This window comes from Micromys minutus, assembly GCF_963924665.1.
Source record: "Micromys minutus genome assembly, chromosome: X".
Lineage (NCBI taxonomy): Eukaryota > Metazoa > Chordata > Mammalia > Rodentia > Muridae > Micromys > Micromys minutus.
This window is the reverse complement of record NC_137970.1, coordinates 14,108,502-14,134,700: the sequence shown is the minus strand read 5'-3', so window position 1 is coordinate 14,134,700 and position 26,199 is coordinate 14,108,502. Positions and strand designations below refer to the sequence as shown.

Here is a 26,199-nt window from a genome sequence, read left to right as displayed (position 1 = left end):
ACCTGCTTACAGCCCCACAAACAGTGGAGGAATATTCCTCTTTCTCCACATCATTGCCAGCATCTGCTGTCATCTGAGTTTTTAATCTTAGCCATTCTGAATGGTGTGACATGGAGTCTTAGGGTTGTTTTGATTTGTATTTCCCTGATGACTAAGGATGTTGAACATTTCCTTAGGTGCTTCTCAGCCATTCAATATTCCTCAATTGGGAATTCTTTGTTTAGCTCTGTACCCCATTTTAAAATAGGATTGTTTTATTCTCTGGAGTCTAACTTCTTGAGTTCTTTATATATATTGGATATTAGACCTCTATCAGATGTAGGATTGGTGAAGATCTTTTCCCAATCTGTTGGCTGCCGTTTTGTTTTCTTGACAGTGTCCGTAGCCTTACAGAAACTTTGCAATCTCATTAAGTCCTATTTATTGATTCTTGATCTTAGAGCACAAGCCATTGGTGTTCTGTTCAAGAAAATTTCCCCCGTGCCTATGTGTTCTAAGGTTTTCCCTTTCAGTATATCTGGTTTAATGTGGAGATCTTTGATCCAGTTGCACTTGAGCTTTGTACAGGGAGATAAGAAAGGGTCTATTTTCATTCTTCTGCATACTGACTGCCAGTTGAACCAACACCATTTGTTGAAGAGGCTGTTCTTTTTCCATCTAATGTTTTCAGCTTCTTTGTCAAAAAATCAAGTGACCATATGTGTGAGGGTTCATTTCTGGATCTTATATTCTGTTCCACTGATCTACCTGCCTATCTCTGTACCAGTATCATATGCTTTTTAACACAATTGCTTTGTATATAGCTTGAGGTCAGAGATGGTGATTCCCACAGAAATATTCTTGTTGAGGATAGATTTCGATATTCTAGGTTTTTGTTATTCCAGATGAATATGCAAATTTCTTTCCAATTCTATAAAGAATTGAGTTGCAATTTTGATGGGGATTGCATTGAATCTGTAGATTGATTTTGGTAAGATGGTCATTTTTACTATATTGATCCTTCTAATCTGGGTGTGTGGGAGATCTTTCCATCTTCTGAGATTTTTTTCAATTTTATTCTTCAGAGATTTGAAGTTCTTGTCATACAGGTCCTTCACTTGCTTAGTTAGAGTCACACCAAGGTATTTCATGTTATTTGTGACTATTGTGAAGGGTATTTTTTCCCTAATTTCTTTCTCCACATGTTTGTCCTTTGAGTAGAGGAAGGCTACTGATTTGTTTGAGTTAATTTTATATCCAGCCACTATGCTGAAGCTGTTTATCAGCTGTAGGAGTTCTCTGGTGGAATTTTTGGGGTCACTTAAGTATACTATCATATCATTTGCAAATAGTGATATTTTGACTTTTTTCATTTCGACTTATATTTCTTTTTTTTTGCAACATTCTTTATTGATACCTGATTATACAGATACAAGGAAACACAATGGCTATACTCAGGCACATCTATTATGTAGTTCCTAGGGAATGGCAATACTTTTAGAGAGAAAAGGGACTTCTGTCCATTTCATGGAACCATTAATGTGCAAGAGGCTGACCAGAGGTTGGGAGCGCTAAAGAACAGGGCCTCAAAGTCAGGTGGTCTACAAGCCAACCTTGGAGGTTTCTGTTAGTGACCTCATGAATCTGTAAGTGGGGTTAAGTAAGAGGAGTTCGAGGCCAGCCTAAGCTACAATGCACTATTAGAAATAAAAAAGGATTAGAAATATGGCTGAGCTTCCATCCCCTTGCTCTTGTTTTTGTCTGATTCAGCTATTTTTGATGCCCCAACAGCTCCTACTACCTGACTATCCTGAGTCGCAATCTGCTGTTCATTCCCCAAAACTCCCTTCCTCAAGCTTTGACTTTGCATTGCTTCCTTCAAGGCTTTACATATAGGACCCACTGGGCAGATATAAAAGTGGAAATGTCAGAATAGCTTCATTGTACGTTGAGAGGCCTTATAGAACAAAACTTAGACAACACAGTATCCCTCCATCCCTGTGTACAGTCAAAGAACTGTCCTACTCAGCTATTAGAAACAATGACTTCATAAAATTCCTAAGAAAATGGATGCATCTAGAGAATATCATCCTGAGTGAGATAACCCTGTCACAAAAGAACAGACACAATATGCAGTCACTGATAATTGGATAGCAGGCTCAGAAATCTCTGAACACCCCAGAAACAACCCACAGGCTATATGAAGCTCAAGAAAACCAAAGTCAAAAAAAAAAAAAAAAAAAAAAAAAAAAAAAAAAAAAAAAAAGAAAGAAAGAAAGAAAGAAAGAAAGCCTCAGTCCTTCTTAGGAAAAAAAATGTATAGCACCCTCTCAGAGTGTGGTACACCTGGACCTTAAATCACTAATAATCTAAGAGCTAAGAATATAGCCTTGTGGCAATTTTTGGTATTCAAAGATCATTATGCTTAATCTATACTCACCAAGAAAACTGTTTCCATGTTACGTTCTGTCCTACATGTACTTTATGCTTATGATAACTAGTGGGATTTCAATGCATGCTATCAAACCTTTAAAAGAATTAAGTACTGGCAAAATATTCATATAGTGTTATGCCAAAATGCCCTTAAAATCTGTATATGTATTCCTCTTTTTTTTAAAAAAAAATAAAGGTGTGTGTGTGTGTGTGTGTGTGTGTGTGTGTGAGAGAGAGAGAGAGAGAGAGAGAGAGAGAGAGAGAGAGAGAGAGAGAACTGTCCTGACTATAATCTTAAGAACCAATTAACCAAGAAGCACACCACAGAGAGAATATCAGGTTCTCAGAATCTGACCATGACTTCCAGGTGTAGGAGAAAGCCAGTGAAGAAGTCAGTCCTTACAGGAGTTTGAACCATTATTTGCATCACACGAAGAAATGTCCAAAACCATTTGTTTCGAGTCCTCTGGATGAGAAACCAGTCCCGAGGCATTCATATTACCCAGAAGGAATATTCCTGTTGTTATTCCAAGCATCTACAAAATGTGGCCTTCTTTTCATAGATACAACTTGTATCACAGTCATAGCAGGAATAGGTACCAAAGCAGATTGACTTGGGCTGCCTTATAGCTATGAGCGTGTTTGTGAGCTCCTCACAAAGCTGGGAAAATATCTCTACTTGAACATAACTCCACTCATTATAGACCTCTACTGGAGCAGGGTACTGTTCAATGGTCAGCTGGTTCTTCAGAGCATCCATGGAGATGTTATTGTCATAAAAATTGATGCTAGTGAGCTGGGAACACTGGGTCAGGGCAGGCAGAATGATTCTGAGGTGAGAGTCATTTATCCTACAGTCTTCTAACTCTAGAGTCTGCAGAGTACCTGCAAGACTCACTAAGAAAACTCTGAGAGGCATGGCATTCAGTGAAGTTAAAGGGACACCTTTCAAGCACAGTTGTTTACGTTGACTGTAGTTCCAGTGCTGGGCAAATGACTCCAAGTCTGACTGAGAGATCTGGCACAGAGTGATAGTCAGGGACACCAAGGGAGCCTCCAAACATCTAGGGCGATACTTCCGTTTCAGCCATGTGTCAACTCCATTCAGTACAGCCTGGAAGGTCTCCAAGCTGGGCTTATCTATCAGCAACCCAACAAGAAGGCTTTCTAGGGCTTTCAGCTGTGCTGTCAAGCTTCTAGTATATGCTCTCTCCAGTTTCTTTTTGGAGGCACTCAGAGCTATGAGTTTTCCTCTTAGTACTGCTTTCATTGCATCCCATAGGTTTGGGTATGTTGTGTTTTCATTTTCAGTGAATTCTTAAAAAAATCCTTAATTTCTTTCCTTCCCTTTCTTTGGACTATGCTATTATTTAGTAGATCATTGTTCAGCTTCCATGTGTATGTGGGCTTTTTGTTGTTTTTGTTGTTATTAAAGACCAGCCTTAGTCCATGGTGATCTGATAGGATGCATGGGATTATTTCGATCTTCATATGTCCATTGAGACCTGTTTTGTGACTAACTATATGGTAAACTTTGGAGAAGGTACTGTGAGGTACTGAGAAGAAGGTATATTCTTTTGTTTTAGGATGAAATGTTCTGTAGATGTCTATTAATTCCAACTGCTAGTTTCGCTTTGTCTCTGCTCAGTTTCTGCTTTCATGATCTGTCCATTGATGAGAGTGGGGTATTGAAGTCTCCCACTATTATTGTGTGTGGTGCAATATGTGTTTTGAGCTTTGGTATGGTTTCTTTTATGAATGTAGGTGCCCTTGTGTTAGGAGCATAGATGTTCAGGATTGAGAGTTCATCTTGATATATTTGTCCTGTGATGAGTAAAACATGCCCTTTCTTATCTTTTTTGATAACTTTTGGTTGAAAATCTATTTTATTTGTTATTAGAATGGCTACTCCAGCTTGTTTCCTGGGCCCATTTGCTTGGAATTCCCCAGCCTTTTACTCTGACGTAGTGTCTGTCTTTTTCACAGAGGTGCATTTCCTTTGTGCAGCAAAATGCTGGATTCTCTTTACGTATCCAGTCTGATAGTCTATGTCTGTTTATTGGAGGAATTGAAACCATTGATGTTAAGAGATATTAAGGAATAGTGATTGTTGTTTCCTGTTATTTTGTTAGACTTATGTTTGTGTGCTTTTCTTCTTTTGGTTTTCTTGCAGGATTATTTCCTTGCTTTCCTTGGGTGTATTTTCCCTTCTTGTGTTGGCTCTTTCCATCTATTATCCTTTGTAGGGCTGGATTTGTGGACAGAATATCTTGGTCTCTCCATCTATGGTAATTGAGAGTTTTGCTGGATATAATAACCTGGCTGGCATTTGTGTTCTCTTAGGGTCTGTGTGACGTCTCTCCAGGATTATCTAGCTTTCATAGTCTCTGTTGAGAAGTCTGGTGTAATTCTGACTGGTCTACCTTTATATGTTACTTGTTATTTTTTTCTTACAGCTTTTATGCTTCTTTCTTTGTTTTGAAGATTCAGTGTTTTGACTATTATGTGTCAGGGGGAGTTTCTTTTTTTGGTCAAATCTATTTGGAGTTCTGTAGGCTTCTTGTATGTTCATGGTCATCTCTTTCTTAAGGGTAGGGAAGTTTTCTTCTATGATTTTGTTAAAGATATTTACTGTGCCTTTTATTTGGGAGTCTTCTCCCTCTTCTACACCTATTATCCTTAGGTTTGGTCCTCTCATTGTGTTCTAGTTATCCTGGATGTTTTGGGTTAGGATCTTTTTAGTTTTTGCATTTTCTTTGACTGTTGTGTTAATATTTTCTATGTTGTCTTCTGCCCCTGAGATCCTCTCTTCCATTTCTTGTAGTCTGTTTGTGATGCTTGCCTCTATGACTTCGGATGTCTTTTTTAGGTTTCCTATCTCCAGGGTTGTCTCTTTTTGTGATTTCTTTATTGTTTTTATTTTCATTTTCAATTCCTTCACTTGTTTGGTTGTGTTTTCCTGCAGTTCTTTGAGCAATTTTTGTGTTTCCTCTTTAAGAGCTTCTATTTGTTTATGTGTGTTCTCTTGTGATTGTTTAAGGGAGTTATTCATGTGCTTCTCCAAGATCTTCATCACCATCATGAGGTATGATTTCAAGTCTAAGTCTTCTTTTTCTGGAGTGTTTGGCAACCCACTACTTGCTGTGGTGGAAGAGCTGTGTTCTGATGCTTCCAGGTTGTCTTGTTTCTCATTGCTTAGGTTCTTGTGCTTTCCTCTTGCCATCTTGTTATCTGTGATTATACATGGACTTGTTGTCAGTGACTGGGGCCTGTCTTTTCTGTGGATCCCAGGGCCCGTGGGCTCAGGAAGAAAATTGCTTCTGAGTGTTCGGCTTTTTGTGTGCAACAGTGAGTTCTGGTGGCAGTGACTCAGCTCTGTCTTTATGGGCTCAGGTGTGGGAGCTCTTGTGAGGCTGTTCTGGGAGCTCAGCCCTCTGCCCACAGGTCCTGAGTCCTACTGGCAGGGACCTGACTCTTTCTCTAGGCCAGAAAGGACCCTTTTCCAGAGAGCACAGTACTCTCTTCTCTCTGAGAACTTGTGGTGTGCTCTCCTTGGGCCTATTTGTCAGGCTCACCTCTGGTCCAGGTGTAAAAGTGCCTGTGGAGCTGATCTTCGAGCACTTTCTTTCCTGGGCAGACCCGGGTTCCCTCTGACAAAGACCTAGGCCTTACTGTGGGCTGGAAAGGAACCTTTTCCACAAGCACCGCCAAGCACTGTCTGCACTCTGTTTACTCACAGCACAATCTCACCAGGCCTGTGCCTCAGGTTCTCTGCTGGTCCAGGTGGAAAAGAGCCTGTACGTCTGCAAGCACAGCCTTTCAGGGCAGATCCTGATTCCCTCTGATAGAGGCTACACTTTTAATGTGGGCTGGAAGGGAACCTTTTCCGTGAGCACCACTAAGCACTCTCTGCACTCTGGGTACTCACGGCACAACCTCACCAAGCCTGTGACCCAGGTTCTCTGCTTATCGGTGACCTTGTTGTCTCTGACTGGAGCCTGTTTCTCCTGGGTCTGAGAGCCCATCGGCTCAGGAAGGAGATTGCTCCTAGGTATTTGGTTCTTTGTAGGCAGGCAGTGAGTTCTGATGGCAGTGACTTGGTTCTGCCTCCATGGGCTCGGGTGGAAGAGAGCTTGTGAGGCTGTTCTAGGAGCTCAGCTGTCTGTTTGCAGGTCCTGAGTCCTGATAGTGGTCACCTGGCCCTCTCTCTGGGCCATAAAGGAGCCGATCCCAGAGAGCACCAGCTATCTGTGCTCTGAGAGTCCCCAGTGTTTCCTCTCCAGATTGCTGGTGGGAATATGTGGCCGAATCACCTTGGGCTCAGGTGGGAAAGCACTTGTGAGGCTGTTCTGGGAGTTCAGCCGTCTGCGGGCAGTTTCTAAATCCTGATATCGGTCTCTCAGCCCCCTCGCTGGGCTGGAAAGGACCCGATCCCAGAGTCCTGATTAGAAGGATTAGGAAGTATGGCCTTGTTTAAAAAAAGTGTGCCACTGAGAGTAGGCTTTGAGGGTTCGAATGCCCACAGCAGGCCCAGTGTCTTGCTCTCTGTCTGATGTCTGTGGGTTAGGATGGAATACTCTTAGCTACTGCTCTAGCAATATGCCTGTCTGTTTCCCACCACAATGGTAATGGGCTAAGCCTCTGAATTAGCTCCCAAGTAAATGCTGTGTATTTTTAAGTGTTGTCTTGGTCATGGTGTCTCTTCATAGTAATAGAACAGTAACTAGGACAAAGACACAGCCCCCCAAAATTCTTGCCTCTTAGTAGAGTTGACGTCATTGAGAAGAAAAATTTAAATAAGATAAATCTTTTATTTTGCATTGTTTTCCAAAGCAAAGAGCACTTGGGAAAGCACAGGAAAACAATATTTTGAGAACCTGAAGTCTAGCTCCTTTTCAGCTAAGACTGTTCTCCTGGAGAACATCCATGTATACAGCGCCCCCTGCTGGACACGTTCTTATCTGCAGTCACCTCACAACCAGCACAAAAAGGCTCAGGACAATGCAGAGAACAAGGTCGGGGACTCAAGTCTGTCCTCTAGAGGCTGAATAGAGCCAGGCCAAACCTCCAGAGGTGTCACTGAGACAAACTGAACCCAGCTATTTGGAACCACTTGGCACCCGGGATTTAGCCTCCAGAAACACCGCCACATGTGCATCTCAGTCCTCAGAAATGTCACTATCTTTTGGAACAGTGGAACTGTCCCTGGAGGTTGAAGACTCCACCCCGAGTCTCTTGTGTTCTCTGCCTGCTGTGGCTCCCATAGCTGCTTCGGCTGCCAAGACTCATTAGCAAACTGTTTAGGAAGCTGATCAGACTGGAGAATCTGGTCAGTGAGGCTGGATGGAGGAAATGGAAAGAGGAGGAAGGAGAGGAGTGGAACAGTGTAACTCAATTTACTAAAAAACTAGTGGGAAAATCAGAATTTCTGAGGTAGAGCAGCAAGAATGTGTATCAGTTATTCATGTTCAGAAGAACACTAGCATCTAGATTATTTTATTTAACTTTGAGACACTCTGTAGAGTCCCAGCCCCGAGGCATAGATCTTGGGCATGGATTTCATTCTTCAAGGGTGGTGGGATTGTTGGATTAGTTGGCCTTGAGTGCTCTTGTAGTGACTATTGCCACCCACTCTTAATGTACCACTTTTGCAAGAGGTTCAGGTGACGAGAGACTGAACCGCCTGTCATCTTTAAACGTAAGCTCCCGATGCTGAAGACTTTGTTGTTCCTGGGAAAAGAAGCGCAGAGTTCAAGTGAGCAGTGTTGTTTCAGCTGTTCTGATAGTTGCGTCATTATTGCTGTGACAAATCACCACGATGAAGCCTCTTAGAAGGGTTGTTTGGCTTATGGTTCCAGAGAGATAAGAGTGTGTGGCAGCAAAGCATGGTGACTCGCAGCAGCTATGGGAGCTGCAGTAGAAGCTAAGGTAATACATCTCAAACTGTAAGCGCCAAAGGAGGGGGGAGGAGGGAGGGGGAGAAGAGGAGGGCAGGGATGGGAACTGCGTGAGGTTTTGAAACCTCCAAGTCACGAACGGTGACATATTTCTCGTAGCAAGGCCATACCTCTTAAACCTACCTAGATAGCAACAGCACTTGAGAGTCAACTGTCTGAACCACAGACTTGGATGGTGGTAAATTGGGCTCTTTACTCACCTCCCTTTCAGAGCCTTTGTGGGTCAGCCTGGATGTTTTCATATCCACTCTCATTAGAGAGTATGGATCAGCCATTTCCCCAGAAACACCTCTTAGAGTGGAGAATTTAACTCTGGGTTATTAATGTGGCCTAGTTTGAGGAGATTGAATGCACTAGGAACAAACCCATAGTATGATAATATCAAATTCTCTGAGGGAGACTACACAGGAGTACCATGGAGTGTTCAGCCTACAACAAAGAAGATAGATCTATTACAGGTTTGGTGAGAGATGAAATTGATGTGAAATTGAAATGATCTCTGCTCTGCTACATCTGCTGACCTCACACTGTTCCTCCATGTTTGTATTTTTCAAGGAGCATGTCTGTATGCCTCTTATTGTAATGCAGTATTTCTGAAGCTCGGAACCCTGGCCAGAATAGGCTGGGTTTTGCTTTTTGTGAGTGTTCTTCTGTATATTAAAGATTTAGAAGCATCCCTGAGCTCTTTTCACTAGATATTAGTGAATATGTTTCATCCCAATTTTGATAAGAGGGCTTATAAGGACAGGGCTGCAGATGAAAACATTCTGATTGGGAACACTTCTAATTGTTTATATGGATAGCAAGTATTCAATGAAAGCTTTTGCTGAATAATTTCTGTGCTCACTTTTCTATATTTCAAAAACCGTGTTACTGTCATGAGCACCCTAAAATGACAAATGTGTGTCTGAAGAGATGTCTCAAGCTTCTAAGAGCACATGCTTCTCATGCAGAACCCACATGGCTGCTCACAGTCACTTACAACTCTGGCTCTGGGTCATTAGAAGCTTTCTTCTAGACTCCACCAGTTCCTGCACATATGTCGTGGACAGACACACTCATGCAGGCTTATATACTGTGATGGTTTGTATATGACTGTCCCATGGAGTGGCACTATTATGAGGTGTGGCCTTGTTGGAGTAGGTGTGTCACTGTGGGAATGGGTTTTAATACCCTAGTTCTGGCTCAGATTAAGATGTAGAACTCTCAGCTCCTCCTGCACCATACGATGCCTGCCTGAATACTGCCATGTTCCTGCCTTGATTATAATGGACCGAACCTCTGAACCTGGAAGCTAGCCCCAATTAAATGTTGTCCTTTATAAAGCTTGCCTTAGTCATGGTGTATGTTCACAGCAGTAAAACCCTAATTAATACACATAGCTACACATTAAATAAGTAAATAACTTTTTTAAAAAATTAGAAATTTGTGTATAAAGGGGAAGACCATTGCTGAAATATAAAATCATATCCAGGCAATTTATCAGTATAAGTATTGATGCTTGTGCCCATAGGTCAGTTTGTCTTTGGCTTGGTGGAAGAAACTTCTTCTTTTGCACTGGGCAGCAAATACAGTAAAGATATTAACTGGTCAAAGTATTGAGACTCAGAGACTGTTGAATGCTCACTGTTGATTGGGACATCATTTCACCCCTTTTTTGGGTTGAGGAATGTTATGTATGATAAAGAAGAAAAGATACAAGGGGTGGAGGAAAAGGTGCAATTACATGGAGAAAAGGCTCTCAGGCAGGACAGAGTCAGTGCCCTCAAGAACTCTAAGGAAGTTGTAATTTCTTGAATGGGATTAAAGCTTTGTCAACTTGTCATGAAGGAGTTAGAAATTACTAGGTCCATGGAAACTATTAGAAGAGAAAGTAGGAAAGAGTTTAGAACATGTAGGCACAGGGGAAAATTTCCTGAACAGAACACCAATGCCTTATGCTCTAAGACCAAGGATTGACAAATGGGACCTCAGGAAACTGCAAAGCTTCTGTAAAACTAAGGACAATGTCATTAGGACAAAACAAAAACTAACATATTGGGAAAAAAAATCTTTGCCAATCTCACATCTGATAGAAGGCTAAAATCTAATATATTTAATGAACTCAAGAAATTAGACACCAGAAAATCAAACAATCCTATTTAAAAATGGGGTACAGAGCTAAACAAAGAATTCTCAAATGAGGAATACTGAATGGCTGAGAAGCACCTAAAGAAATGTTCAATATCCTTAGTCATCAGGGAAATGTGAATCAAAACAACCCCGAGATTCCACCTCACACCAGTCAGAATGGCTAAGATAAAAAACTCAGGTGACAGCAGATGCTGGTGATGATGCAGAGAAAGAGGAACACTCCTCCACTGTTGGTGGGGTTGTAAGCTGGTGCAACCACTCTGGAAATCAGTCTGGCGGTTCCTCAGAAAATTGGACATAGTACTACCTGAGGACTCAGCTATACCAACCTGGGAATTTACCCAAAAGAAGCATCAACATATAATAGGGACACATGCTCCACCATGTTCATAGCAGCCTTCTTTATAACAACCAGAAGCTGGAAAGAACCCAGATGTCCTTCAACAGAGGAATGAATACAGAAATTGTGGTACATTTACACAATGGAGTATTACTCAGCTATAGAAAACAATGACTTTATGAAATTTGTAGGCAAACAGACGGAACTAGAAAATACCATTCTGAGTGAGGTAACCCAGTCACAAAAATACACCCATGGTATGCACTCCCTGATAAGTGGATATTATCCCCAAAACTCGGAATACCCAAGATATAATTCACAGACCACATGAAGCTTAAAATAAAGGAACACAAAAGAGTGGGTGCTTCAGTCCTTCTTAGAAGGGGGAACAAAAATAATCTCAGGAGGAAATGTGGAGAAAAAAGTTAAAGCAGAAACTGAAGGAAAGGCTATTCAGAGACTGCCCCACCTGGGAATCCAATCCATATACAGTCACCAAACCCAAACAATATTGTGGATGCCAAAAAGTACATGCTGACAGGTGCCTGATACAGCAGTGTTTTGAGAGGCTCTGCCAGATCCTGACAAATACAGAGGCAGATGCTGGCAGCCAACCACTGGACTGAGAACGGGGTCCCCAATGGAGAAGTTAGAGAAAGGACTGAAGGAGCTGAAGGGGTTTTCAACCCTACAGGAAAAATGACAATATTAACCAACCAAACCCCCAGAGCTCCCATAGACTAAACCACCAACCAAAGAGTACACATGGAAGGACTCATGGCTCCAGCCACATATGTAGAAGAAGATTGCCTTATCTGACATCAACAGGATGTCCCAATGTAGGGGAATGCCAGGGCAGGGAGGTGGGAGAGAGTGGGTGGGTAGGGGAGCACCTTCATAGAGGCAGGGGGAGAGAGGACGGGATAGAGGAATTCCAGTGGAGAACAGGGAAAGAGGATAACATTTGAAATGTATATAAAAAATATCCAATAAAAAAGTTAAAAAAAAAAAGAAAAAGGAAAAGAACTTTTGAGGCCTTAGGGGGCGAACTCTAAGGATTTGTAGATAGTTAACAATTGCAAGAGGGAGGGGCTGGTGAGACCTCAGTAGACACTAAGAATATGTAGAGGCCCTAATTAAACTCATGTATTGGCCGACTAAAAAAGAATATGAAAACTGAAGACACAGTGTTTTAGAAGTGTGGGCAGATTAGCAGGAGTGGGAATGAGAGGGGGAATCCCAGATATACACTTTACTGCCAGGCCAGAGCTCAGCCTGTTGCCACCCAAGATAACCAGGTAAGGTATCTTGGCCTGCTGGGACCCCAACAAACACAGAAGCCGAGAGCTCTACCCTATCCTCTCTTCCCTCTCTCTTCCAAATCACACCCCTTCCTGTAATCCTGGATTTGCACACCACTCCCCAGGTCACAGCTCAGCCTTCTTTCCTGGAGACCTGCTGCCACACAGGATGACCTTCTGCCATTAGGGACTACCAGTGGTACCTGCTGTCTTAGGGGCTTGATACCGCCAGAGACTATCAGGGCAGCCAACACCAGAGACAACCAGATGGCTAAACACCATGAAAAGAACACAATCAACAAAAGTCATGGCAATGTGGCACCATCAGAACCTAGTTCCCCTACCACAGCACGCCGCGGATATCCTAACAGGCATGAAGAGCAAGACAGTGACTTTAAAATCTCATCTTATGAAGATGATTGATTGATTGATTGATAGATGCCTTTAAAGAGGAAATAAATAAATTCATTAAAAGAAATACAGAAAAATATAATCAGTCAGGTGAAGGGAATGAATAAAACTGTTTAAGACCTGAAAATGGAAATAGAAGCACTAAAGAAGATACAAATGGAGGCAACCCTGAAGATGGAAAAGCTACGAAATAGAACAGGAAATAAAGACACAATTATCACCAACAGAAGAAATTGATGCCTCAGAGGAAAAAAAAAGCCAAATCTAAAGTGTTTTTAACACAAAACAACTAGGAAATTTGGGACAGTATAAAAAAATAGAAACCCAAGAATAAAAGGAACAGCAGAAGAAGATTCCCAGATTCAAGGCCCAGAAGCATCTTTAATAAAATCATAGAAGAAAATTTTAATTTTCTTTAGGTTAGAAAATTTCTAACCTAAAGAAAGAGGTGGCTATAAATGTACAGGAAACTTAGAGAACACAAATAGATTGGACCAGAGAAGAAAATTTTCCTGTCACATAACAATCGAAACAGTACAGAACAAAGTAAGAATATTAAAAGCTGCAAGGAGAAAAGGCCAAGTAACACGTAAAGGTAGACCTATCAGAATTACACCAGACTTCTCAACATAGACTCCAAATGCCAGAAGATCTTAGACAGATATCTTGCTGACTCTTAGAGAACACAGATGTCAACCAAGACTAATATACTCAGCAAAACTTGTAATCACCATAGATGGACAAACCAAGATATTCCAAGGTAAAATCAAACTTAAACAATGTATTTCCACTAATCCAGTCCTACAGAGGATACTGGAAAAAAAACTACGATACAAGGAAGGTAACTACACCCATGAAAACACAAGAAATTAATAATTTCACAGAAAGGCCAATAAAAGAGAAACACACAAACACACACTAAAACTATAACAACAAAACAACAAAAAATAAAAATCATTAATTATTAATATTCTTTCACATCAATATAAAAAATCAAGCTCACAACTGAAATCAATTCATTATAAACAAAGAGAATAATACAAAGAATCAACAAAACTAAGAGCTGCTTCTTTGAGAAAATCAGCAAGATAGATAAATCCTAAGCTAAACTAAGCAAGAGACAGTTAGTATTCAAATAAATAACATCACAAATGAAAAAAAAACATAAAAGACACTACGAAAATTCAAAGAATCATTAAGTCTTACATAAAAAAGACTGTACTCCGAAATCTAAACAACATGGTGATTTTTCTAGATAGAAACCACTTACCAAAGCTAAATCAAGATCAGGTACACTGTCTGAATTGTCCTATAATCCCTAAAGAAATAAAGCAGCCATTAAAAGTCCCCCTCCCAAAAAAAAAAAGCCTGGGCCAGATGGTTTAGCACAGATTTCTACCAGACTTTCAAAGAAGAGCTAATGACAAACTCCTCAAACAATTCCACAAAATGGAAACAGAAGAAACACTGCCAAACAGATTCAAGGAAGCCACAGTCACTCTGATATCTAAACTATATAGAGACTCAACAAATAAAGAGAACTTCACACCAATTTCTCTTATGAACGTTGATACAAAATTACTCATAGGGTTATGGGACCTGTGTCTGCTCACTGAGGCAGGACACAGAATGCAGAAAGTGACTACGCTTATGCCATGGAGTTGCAGGGCAGGAGTCAGGCCTTAGGGAAGCCCAGGGACAGTGCTGCAAAGGTGGGGAAACAGTCTGAGGTGTGGGACAGCCAGAACTGGCGTGCAGGTCCCAAGGTCCAGGGTTTCTGGTTCTCAGGCCCTCAGAAACCCGTGTACTGCTGGGAGTCAAGGAAGAGCTGAGAGCAGAAAGTGGGGGCTAGGGCTGGATCTAGCCTGGGACCGGGGGTGGGGGGAAAGAAGGAGAAAGTTTACTCTCACAGTCAAATCAACTCTACTGATAACCATTATTTAATCTTTAATTAACAACAAGTTTTCTTTACAGACAAACTGTTACAGCCTCTCCTAGATACATAGTTAACATCACATTTCCTTCCCCACAAAGCAGACTTAAAGGATGACTTCTAGGACCACATTCCTCTAACACCCTTGCTTTTGTAGGATCATAACAACAGACCGCGATGTGCTCCCAAGCAAACCACAAGTTTAACACATGCTTCCCAACCTATATAGACATCTTCCGACTTGGGTTTTGCTCCTCCATTGTGATTACCCAATGGGTTTATGTCTACAAAAAAAAAAAAAAAAAAAAAAAAAAAAGGACAGTGCTACTCCCACAGATCCAACTGAGACTGAACCCTTGGACCTGCCTCAGACACCTCATCTGACTGAAGACTCTCAAGACACATGCAGAGGTCCATAGGTGACAGCTGAGATCCACAGAAGATAGACTTCGGAACTTCCAGTTACAGGTGAACTCTCGTGCCAAAGTCAAATGGCTACTGAATTTGGGGATAGTTATGTGACAGTAAGGAAAACATGATGTCTATCTAGATTAATCAAATGCTGTTTAAAACTGGTGTTAATACCAACACAAGTTGTACAACCCATGGAATAATTAATCAGTTCAATAGTCCCTTGTCTTTCCCACCCTCACCCTCATCCCTCCTTACCCCTCTTGCTTAGTTGTGCTAACCCTCTGGCCTGTGTAGTGTTTTATTTTGATACTTTCATCGCACCCCAAATTTTCAGAACATATGACACAGTCACTCCAGTGACACCTCTCCTATAAAAAGAGTAAAAGTGGGAGATGTGGGACCAGAAAAGCCACCCTGGTTCCTGGTTGAGCTAAGGCTAGAAATCCCAGAGACCCTGGGGGGACCATAGGCGTTTAGCCTGTTCCTGGGTCCCAGGCCTTTCACTATCCACAGCTCCCCATAGATTTGTGACCATCAGATGTGTATGGGCAACAACGCCCCAAGCCCCTCTACACCTAGAGGAAGTGTCCTGTGGTCACATAGGCTCAAGACAGCTTTCCATCATAATAAGGTACCTAAAGGCCTGAAGGGCTTAGCCAATAACTTTTCCTTCCCAGACATTCCTCCCTGCAAAAGGTATTTAACCTCAGACTCACCCTGAGAAGTGGGGTATGGTTTTACTCATCCATTTTGCCATGACAATAAATGTCTTAAAGCCCTGGACAGCCTCTTTTCATAGGGATCTGCAGTGAGGAGCCATGGAAGCTTTAGCCTACAGAGCCACCTTCTCATCTCCCATAGAAGGCCTCTCTGTGCTCCCAGTCACAGCAGTCATCAAGCCCAAGCCACTCAAGCCGTCTGCTGTCAAGCCAAGAACTGCTCTGGAGGAACCAGCCTGAGCTTACCCATTCTCTCCTGCTCCTGGCTAGATCCAGCCTGAGGGCCCCACTCTGTTCTCAGCCCTTCAGAGGCTTCTAGAGTTATCTGGGTGTCCAACAGCCTGAGAAGTGGACAACCCCGAACTTGTCTCAGACCCGGGGACCCCCAAATCACCTCTGGCAGTCTATGGGGTCATCAGGCTGTGGTTTCCCACCTTCAGAGTGCTGTCCTGAGGCTTTTGAATGGCTTGAAACCTGCCCAGTCATGGCATAAGGTAGTCTTGGTCAACTTCCCGCATCCTGCTTTCCAAGTGGACATGCCCTGTGGCAGAGATGTGGGATCCCACAAGCCTACAATGGCAAAGACGGGGAAGGTTTTTGTTTGTTTGCTACCCATTCTCCTGTAATAAGGACAAAGTTGCCCAACTTGTATCATGGTTTCAGTAGGGGTTATAGTTATTCTCAAAATATTACCTTTTTTCTTCTGCTTTTCCTGGAAATCCATTCTTCCTTCATCCCACAGAACTAAGTCAATATAGTGATGGCTTAGATGCCAGCGCAGATCTTTTTGGAGAATTAATTTATTTATCCACTTGGTACTCCCATTGCTGCCCCCACAGGCTTTGTTTCATACACACCCTCCTCTCCTCTTCCAACCCCTCCACCCATCTGGACATTCCAAACCACAAAATAAAGGGAATGACTATGGAGTTAGACTCCTAACTACCAATTTTAAAACTCAGCGAGATCCACATTGACTTACTATATTCCACAGTGAGAGGGATTTTTCCTGCTGTTGTAATTTTATGGGGCTGTCTCCTATAGCTCAGGAGGGTGTCCACCTTGCTGTATAGCAGAGGATGGCATTGAATGCTTGACATTCCTCCCTCCATCTCCACAGTGCTGTGATTTCAGGTGGGCCCCACCATATCCATGTTTACTGCCATGGCTGGGATGTATTTCACAGTTTCCTGAAACCCAGGTAAGCACTGTAACAAGCTATACCCAGAGTTCCTAAAGTTAAAGTTTAAACATCAACTTGATTCTTTAATTTCACGTCAAACCAACAAATTTTATTTTAAAAAACGATCAAACAGAAACAGAAAACATGTGAACTTTGCTTCAAACCCAACATGAACCTCAGGTGAAATGACCAGAGGAAGACCCCATGGCAGTGGAGATGCCCCAGTTCAGTCCACTTGAAGCTTAGGACAGGCTAAGCTTGTCAAAGAGGAGCTCAGCTAAGCTATGCTCTTGGGCCCCCATCTGGCGCAGGTTGGTCAGGTAGCAGCCCACCTCCTTCACAACTTCGACCTGCTGACCAAGGCAATTTTGCTCCAGGAAGTGGCAGAGGTGGGCGTCGCCTTTTTCCTTGGCCACTTGGTGCATGTTCACCAGGCTCTGGTTGATCATCATCTCCATTTGCAAGGCGCACTCCATGGCCTGAATGCCATCTTGCCAGGTGTCGCATTCTGATCTCGTGATGTCATGGACGTGGATGCAGCCTCCACGCGCATTCTGCAGGTTCATGAACATCTCGGCACTGGCCTGGCTCTTGTGTGACTTGCTCAAGAAGAAACGCTTCAAGTTCTGCTGGGCCATTTCATCACGGTCAAAGTAGACGGCCATAGACATGTATACATAGGAGGCATAGAGGTGCAGCTGGATCTGGGTGTTGACAACATCCTCATAGTGCCAGTCATAGTTCTGTAGAACTCGAGAGGGCGCTTCGGCCATGGCAGAGGCTTGTCCCAACAACAGTCCCAACAACAGTCCCAACAGTTCCCTACCTGCTCAGAGGGGCAGGGCAGTCACAAAGAACAAGTCCCAAAGTCTCTCAGAAAAGATGAACAGCCGAGCGTTCGGCAGGAAGGCCGCAGGCCGCTCTGAACCAGCCGCAGGCCGCTCTGAACCAGCCACAGGCAGCTCCGAAGAAGCCCGAGGCGGCAACTGAGGCGCAGGCTCCGCCCACTGACACGGGATTAAAGCGCCAGGGCTTACAGGAAGAGGCGGGACCTCAACGGACATCTGTGCTAGCATCCAATCATGACGTTGTAGCAGCACCAGGGCTTATGGGAGAGGGTGGAGCATAAGCGGAAGTGACCCGTGGCACCTAATGAAAACAGTCTTTTAGCCCCAGAAGTTGTGGTTTGGAGCAAGTCATCAACGGAATGACTGATAACACCCAATGAGGACAACCTTTCATCTCCATAGCTTTTTGGAGCAGATGGGTGATCAACGGAATTTATTGTTGGCACCCAATGATGACATCGTTTCCGCCCTAGGGCTTTCAAAGGGGCGGGGCACCACCTAAAACTACTGTTGGCACCTAATGATGACATCATTTTCCCCAGACGTACTAGGAGAAGGCAGTGCATCAACAGAGATGATTGTTGGCTCCCAATGATGACATCACCGCAGATCCTGGGCTGTTCGAGGGGGCGGGTCATATGTGTGAATTTCCACAGCTTCCAGGCGAACTGGGCACTGATTGACCTACACTGTAGGTTTTAATAGACTATATTAGTAAACTCCGATGTTTTAGACTAAATCCTTTGTATGGTTTATAAATCAGTTTCTCTGATTAGTTCCACAATGTTTTTTCTCTCAACCTTCCGATGTTTGCTTTCGTTAGTTAAATTTAATATCCTAAAGCTTTATATGAATGACAGTGTTCGTCAATGACCTCAACTACTATTCACCTAATCCTTTGATTCCAGGGTCAAGGGTGAGATTGAAAAGTCTGTCCCGTGCCATCAGTAAAGCAGGAAACCTTCATTTCCTATTCAAGATGGGTTTTCAGTAATTAAATGAAACTTGTTTTCGTTAATGTGTACAGCAGCTGACAAAACAGCCGCTCTCATGCCTTTCTCAATATGGCTATTCGTGGCAATTCATGCCTGTACTGTTCAATCATTCTTTTTATTTCATTTTATTCTTGGTCACTTTATATCCCAGCCACTGCCCTCTCCCAGTCACAGCCTCCCAGAATCCTTTCCCTATTCCCCCTGTCCTTCTCCTCTGGGCAGATGGAGGCCACGTGTGCAGCCCTGCAATCTGGAACTTCAAGTCTCTTGGAGGCTAGGTGCTTCCTCTCCAACTGAGGCCACACAAGTCAGCCCGCTAGATAAACATGTCTTGCAGACAGGAAACAACTTTTGGGATGACCCCAGTTCCAGATATTTGGGCCACACATGAAGACCAAGCTGCACATCTGCTACATATGTGTGAGGAGGCCTGGGTACAGACTAAGTATGCTTTTTTTATTGGCGGTTCAGTCGCTGAGAGCCCCAAGGGTCCAGGTTTGTTGGCTCTGTTGATCTCCCTGTGTTGTTTTGTTTTTGTTTTTCCCCTTAGATGCCAAAAACCTTCTTTGTTGCAGATTCCCATTCATTCTCATGGCCACCTGGTCCTGTCTCATGTTCCTCCCCACACGTGATCCTGAGTCTCCCCATTCCCCTCCTTTGTATTACCATTCCAGAAGGGAGGAAAGGAAGCCCAGTGAGGAGATACTGCATCGAAGCTAGACCAAAAGCCTGCAAGTCAAAGTCCAATTCTGCATCTCCGTGTCTGATGTCAAAGGGCTCTTCAGATCTCCAACTCCTTTTAGCCTTGTTAACTACAGTACACCAAACTCTCTTGGGCTGGTTTCACTTCCTGTTAGCCTTTTCTCTCAGCAAGTATAAGGTAGCTCTGTCATCTCTAAACCTGGAGTCTCCAAGGTAATCCAAGTTTAACCTTCACAGCTTAATTCAATGGCCTTTCTATATCTCCACGCAGGGACACTTCTCTGACACATTCATGGCCTGGGCAGTTCCCTTTACCTGCAGGGGGAGATTCCACAATCTTCATCTGAATCCTTGCCTCTAAAGCTAGAATCATATTGGCTACACTGCCAAGTTCTTCTGCATGCTGGTGCTGGAACATAGCCCCCTCGTTCAAATACATTTTCACCTGATTTCCGTTGTTTACTGCCCAAGCTTGGCTATCCTAGAACTCATTCTGTAGACCAGGTTGGCTTGAACTTAGAGACTTATCTGCCTCTACCTCCCACGTGCTGTTATTAAAGGCATATCTCACCACATGTTGCCCTAAACTTTTCTTTAAATCTTCTTTACAGTTTGGAAGCTTACCTGCATGAGGTCTTGTCCTGAGCTCATTGCTCCCTTTATTACATGTAGCATGAGTCTTTTATGAAAACTTTTATCTTCTTGGGCATCACATTTACCTCCATTAACCACCATGGTGCTCATTTTCTCCTCAAACAGTGTATTTTCTATGTTTCCTTACTCAACTTACTCCTTTTCATTTTAGACCTGAGTAAGAGCACTAATAATCAAATGACAGTGTCAATACTAGGCTGATTTGACATTTTCTCTGCTAATGCCGGCAATTAATCCAACTCTCTTCACCTTGTCCTCAGGAAGATTAAAAAAAATACCAGGAAGCAGCCACATTATTCCAAGAAGTATCACAATGGTTTTTAGGCTAGTACTAGAGTTTCTTACCCGACACTTCTTACGCTGGATCCCCACAATTATATCTCTCTTAATACTAACTTCAGTGCTCCTACTGGGATAGTCCATTGAGCTCCAATTAATGTGTTCAGACTGCTTTCCCAAACCAGGGTCCACATTTTACCAACAAACCACTTGGTTGAATTTCTCAGAACAATACTCTGCTCCTTGGCACCAACTTCTGTGTTAGCCACTACTCTATTGCTGTGAACAGACATCAGGGCCTCAGCAACTCTTATAAGAGATACCAACCTGCAAGTAAACATATCAACCTCACTGCCCACCAGTGTAAATCTTCTCAGATTTTAGATTTATGGCTGAATCTAAAACAGTCATAAGAGATTTCAGTCTTGATCTGTCCATGGGCACAGTCAAATGGTTTCTTTAAACATCTGTGATCTCAGATGTATCTGTTCCCCAAAGTGATCCACAGAGCAGAACTTTAGCCATCACTAAGAAGCTTTAGAAATACAGATTCTGGGAAGGTCAGGGTGCAGGGGAGGAAGGCTCTGGTGGGCAGTGATGGGGGCATACAATGGGGAAGTAAAGCTAAGCACCCTGTGGAGAGACAGGGAGATTGGCAGAGATGGGAGCCCTGGTGGTGCAGGAGAGATGGCTGGGAGAAGCAGTTGTTTGGAAGAGATGCTGGAGACAGGCAGGGAGATACTGCTGATCATGGCGCTGGAGTCACTGGTGATGCTGGGGGCTTACAGGCTGTGGATGCACTGGGGGCAGCATGGTAAGTGTTGGGGACCAAAGGCAGGCAAGGAGGGACCAAAGGCAGGCAAAGAGAGCCCAGTGGCCAAGCTGCTGCTAATGAAGAAGCAGGAATTGAGCCTGCACCAATGCATGGAGCCTGCACACAGCAAGCACATCCTGCTCGCAGTAAATGAGAAAGTCTTAGATATGACCAAAGGCAGCATGTTCTAAGGCCCCCCTGGACCATGTGCCATCTTCGCTGGCAAGGACACGTCCTTGGGCTGTCGACATTCTGCCTGGATAAGGATGCCCTTAGAAATGAGTATGATGGAGAGGTTCCATGCTTCTGGTCCAACCACTTGTTTGGCTGCTGCTGTCACCTCATGGCCACTCAGCTTGAGGAGACAACGCGAGGAAGAGGCGGCGGTATTGAAGAGGCTATTTAGGGTGGAAGGGGCAGACGGCAATGCAGCCCTCAACAGAAGCTACGGGACAAACATCCGGCCCTTTCCCCCCTTTTCTTCAGAAGAGTGATGATAGTTGGGAGTAGGTGGGGGGGTTGAGGCTGAAATGGATCAGTTTGAAATTGGTACAATGGAAGAAGCTACAATTTGTGGGTTAGGAGTAAAAGCAGAAATGGGATATAACTCACAAGCAAATGATAATCTTTAACATCAAGACTCCACTTGTGGTACAACTAAGAAGTTTTCACTGGAAGGGGATGAAGGAAGTGACTTTATAACAACGAACAGAAATTTGGTAGCTCAGTATTCTGTACACAGGAGACAAGAGAAGAAATTCCTGGACTCGAAGTTCAAACAGGACTGCCTGATGGCCAGCAAGATTCAGAGCTCAACAGGATCAAAGACAAGACCTTAGTAAAAAGAAGTTTTATTACTGATACAAGCGCTAAACATCCTTTCAACCCCAGAGGAGAAGCTGGCAGCTCTCTGTCAGAATTATGCTGATCCTCTGGAAGAAAGCAGAAATGTTCAGAAACAAATGAAGATTCTGCAGAAGAAACAAGCCCAAACTGTGAAAGAGAAAGTTCACCTTCAGAGTGAACAAAGCAAGACCATCTTGGCAAGAAGCAAACTGGAGTCTCTTTGCAGGATATTTCATCATCATAAGACCTTAAAGGAGGAAAATATGCAGCAGGCTCGAGAGGAGGAAGAGCAACATAAAGAAGCAACAACACGTTTTCCGATAACTCTAGATGAAATCCAAGCTCAGTTGGAAAAACATGACATACACAATGCCAAACTGCCGCAGAAGAAAATTGAATTGGGAGAGAAGCCAAGAAGCTTATTGAGCAGTATGCACTCCGGGAAGAGCATTTTGATAAAGTATTCAAACACAAGGAATTGCAACAACAGCTTGTGGATGCCAAACTTCAGCAAACAACACAGCTGATAAAAGAAGATGATGAAAAGCATCAGAGAGAGAGAGAGAGAGAGAGACAGAGACAGAGAGAGAGAGAGACAGAGAGACAGAGAGACAGACAGAAAGAGAGAGAGAGAGAGAGAGAGAGAGAGAGAGAGAGAGAGAGAGAGAGAGAGGGTTATTATTAAAGCAAGCAACAGAATCCCGGCACAAATATGAACAAATGAAACAGCAAGAAGTCCAACTAAAACATCAGCTTTCTCTTTATATGGATAAATATGAAGAATTCCAGTCTACTATGGCAAAAACAATTAACATTTTAAAACCTTCAGGCAGGAAATGGAAAAGATGACAAAGAAAATTTTTTAAAAAACTGGAAAAAGAAACAATAATATGGCGTACCAAATGGGAAAACAATAATAAAGTACTTCTGCAGATGGTCGAAGATAAAACTGTCCATGATAAAGAATACAAGGCATTTCAAATAAAACTGGATCGGTTAAAGAAGCTGTGCAGGGCTCTTCAGACAGAGAGAAATGAGCTCAACAAAAGGTCGAAGTCCTGAAAGAGTACGTCTCCATCAAAGCAGCAGATGGGGACTTGGTGTCACCTGAAACACAGCCCTGTGCTGTACTGGATTCCTTCAAACAGATGAACACTTCAAGCGCCCTGGGAATGCACTTGGAGGTTAGGACCAAGGCCAAGTCAGTGAGTGAGAGAAGTGCTGCACAAAAGCCCGCACCTTCAGGTTCTGCTGCTCAAGGCACTGAGTCCGTTGACTAGGGTGAAGTATGACCACTATATTGAGAGATATATTTTATGTATAATTTCCTCTGTTAGTAGTAACTACTGGTTTTGTGCTGAAAATTTTCTTACTTTTTCTATCATATCTGTATTTTCTTAGAAGTACTGGACTTATGTGGTACAGGAGGCTGCTTAGCAGTTTGGAATAGTTTTACTCCATATGAATTTCCCTCAACTATGTTGCACATCTGCCTCATTTTCCCCCCTTTGTTGGAATGCATGCCTTCAATTCTTTGTCCTCTCTTCCTGCTCCTTGCACATAATTTACCTAACTAAAATATCATTTAAGACAAGCCATTAGAGAAATTATATTCTCCTGATGGTTTGTGGATGTGAAAACAAATCTAAATACCTTTGATAGGCCAGTTAAATACAGTGGAAAGGAAGAACTGTTCAGAAACAAGCCTAGCAAGTTTCATTTAAATCAGCTTTTCTTCATTCACTTGACAAATTGACAAGTTCTGAAAAAAACATGTAAAGATGCTACTTGTAAATTAGTCCAGTTGTGCTGATTTGGGGTAGAATTACAACATGCCAAATTTGGACTACCTGATGTGTCGTGCGCCCCACGTACCGCGGGCAGGAACGACATGCAACAACAGGATTCTTCTGCGAACAACCTTTATTGTACAGCACTCTGAGTAGGGGACCACGTGGAAGAAAAATGCACTGCTTATATATGCCCAGGAGACTCGTGTTGGTACCTGATTGGTGCCCTCCAGTTGAGAGCAGGCTGTGACTTCTGTGGTACATATGCACTACCATGCGCCCTATGTCTCTCGGGGTGGGCAATGGCTCTGTTAGCTGAATCATAGGTGGGAAGCTGGCGCCATCTATTGGTGAGGCACAAACGGCTCCCAACATCTTCCCCTTTACTCTTAAATAAAAACATGGCTGATCAACCATAAGGCTCTTGTTGGACCTTTAGGGTTCAAGACCATGATCAGCAATAATTTTGGGTAAGGTAGCTTCCTGCGTGCAATGGGAACAAGCCCTGCAGGGTGCAAAGGCTGCCTTAGTGTAGGACACCCGATAATGGTGCAATACCTCGAAGGCTCAGGGTGCAGGGGCTATCCACACACAGAACCTTCACTTTTCCTTAAACATACTAAGTCAAACAGAGGGAGAGGTGCCCATTTCGAGTGCAGCAAGAGCTAGTGCTATGACCACTTTGTGACGTTGTTGTTGAGTACAGAGTTTGCACACCATCTAGAGCAGAAACACAGTCTCTCCGCACAAAAGCATGCCAAAAATTACCTGATAAGGCAAAAGTTCTATTTTCCCCTAACCCTGCTATCTCAGTGTCTAAGGGCAAGTACGGTACATCAAAGGTTTTAATGGTGTCAAACAAAGGAGTACATAGTTTTGCATTAAGGCGAATGGGAATCGGTTTTGGAAATACCGTCAGAAACTCCCAACTTGGTTCCACTTGAATTGTCATGCAGGACAGGCTCATCAGAAGCAGGTGGAACAGCATCTTGTTCTGGTAGCACTCGATGTGTTAGACGTTCTGGGATCCAAATCAGGCTTTCTTCTCCCTGTGGAAACACACAAATAGCTCCCCTGGAGCGTATTAAAATAGGATCTGGGCCTTTCCAATTACCAGTGAGGACATCTTTCCATTTTACTAACTCTTTAGGTGGAACGGGCCATTGTACATGGTACTCAGCAGCTGAATGGCCATGAGCATCCAAATTTTAAAAAATTTAAGGTAATAAGCATAGTAGAAATGGCCATTTTGGGTTTGGGGGGCACCTCTTTAATTCCCCATTTTTGTTTGTTTAAATAAACCTTTAGGGTGCGATGAGCCCATTCAATGATGTCTTGACCCTGAGGATTATAAGGCAATCCTGTCAGGAATGAAACTCCCATGTGATGGAAAAATTGCTTGAATTTTGCTGAAGTATAGGCAGGATCATTATCTGTTTTTAACACTTTAGGTATGCCCCATGCACTCCATGCTTCAAGACAATGAGTAATAACATGAGAAGCCTTTTCTCCTGATAAAGGAGAAGCGAAAATGACTCTTGAACAGGTATCAATGGACAAATGTAAAAGATACTGAGATAATTGTTTAGAATAATTTGCAGCTTTAGTAAAATTTTCATACTAAATACTGGTCACATATAATCCTGAGAACTTCCATTGGCAGCCCAGCTGGGCAACCTGCCACAATATATCTATCTATTTTTGAACCAGATCTATTCTCTCAGGTATTATAAACAGTTTCTATATTAGGAGAAAAGGTAAAGAGGCCCTTAACTGCCCAACGTATTCCCCAAGATTGACAGCCAGTCTAAGGAGGCGGGGCTGAATCTCTTCTTTCTGTACAGAAAGGTGACCACTTAGGTTGGGCTGGAATAGACAAATTACCCTTTGGCTGGAAAATAGGCCAGCGACTGGCAATCCAGGTGGCATCAGCCTTCCCAGGTTTTTTGTATAATTAGCAGTGACTCTATAAGTTTGGACTGACTCTGCCAACCCTTTAACTTGCTTACAGTTGAGGAAGTGATCATCTTTGAACACGGGAAACATTTGCCTGAGGGCATTGCGTGTCTTCGGCATACAAATGAGAACTCGCACTTCCTCTCTGGATAGAGTGGAAGATCAGAGGCGGCTGCTTTAAGAGCTTCAGGTTTCACTATAGAAGTCCTCTACCCCGGGTAAAACTGATCTGCCTCAAATTCCCCTGCCTCCTCCTCTAAATCTCTTCAGACTCAAACAATTTATCTTCTAACTCCTCTTCTGCCAGCTCTAAAGCTTTTTGCTCTTTTAGCGGATACAAAGTATCCTCTCCGGGAAACTTATACTTCGTTTCCCGGGGCACAAACATGTCCTCCCCCTCTCGGGGCTCTCTAGGCAGTCCTTCTGCCTTTCGGTTTTCTTTCAGTTTCCTTTTGAATTTCACTCCGTTTCTGACTTGTTTTGAACAAGTAGGCTCTCGGAGCCTACCTGTT

At 43.1% G+C, this 26,199-nt stretch overlaps 1 protein-coding gene and 1 pseudogene across 2 annotated transcripts; one reads left to right on the top strand and one right to left on the bottom strand.

The window, feature by feature from the left end:
- Nucleotides 1-17,045: 17,045 nt before the first annotated feature.
- LOC308415547 (ferritin heavy polypeptide-like 17E) lies at nucleotides 17,046-17,576 on the bottom strand (the record flags this gene model as incomplete). The annotated part of the gene is made up of 1 exon (XM_080910586.1): nucleotides 17,046-17,576. One exon carries the CDS (start codon nucleotides 17,574-17,576, stop codon nucleotides 17,046-17,048), a length of 531 nt encoding a protein of 176 aa, XP_080766712.1.
- Nucleotides 17,577-21,438: 3,862 nt separating this feature from the next.
- LOC308415858 (gamma-taxilin-like) lies at nucleotides 21,439-23,221 on the top strand (annotated as a pseudogene). Its single transcript has 4 exons — nucleotides 21,439-21,558; nucleotides 21,635-21,694; nucleotides 21,838-22,502; nucleotides 22,623-23,221. The product of its transcript is annotated as a gamma-taxilin-like (transcript).
- Nucleotides 23,222-26,199: the final 2,978 nt, after the last annotated feature.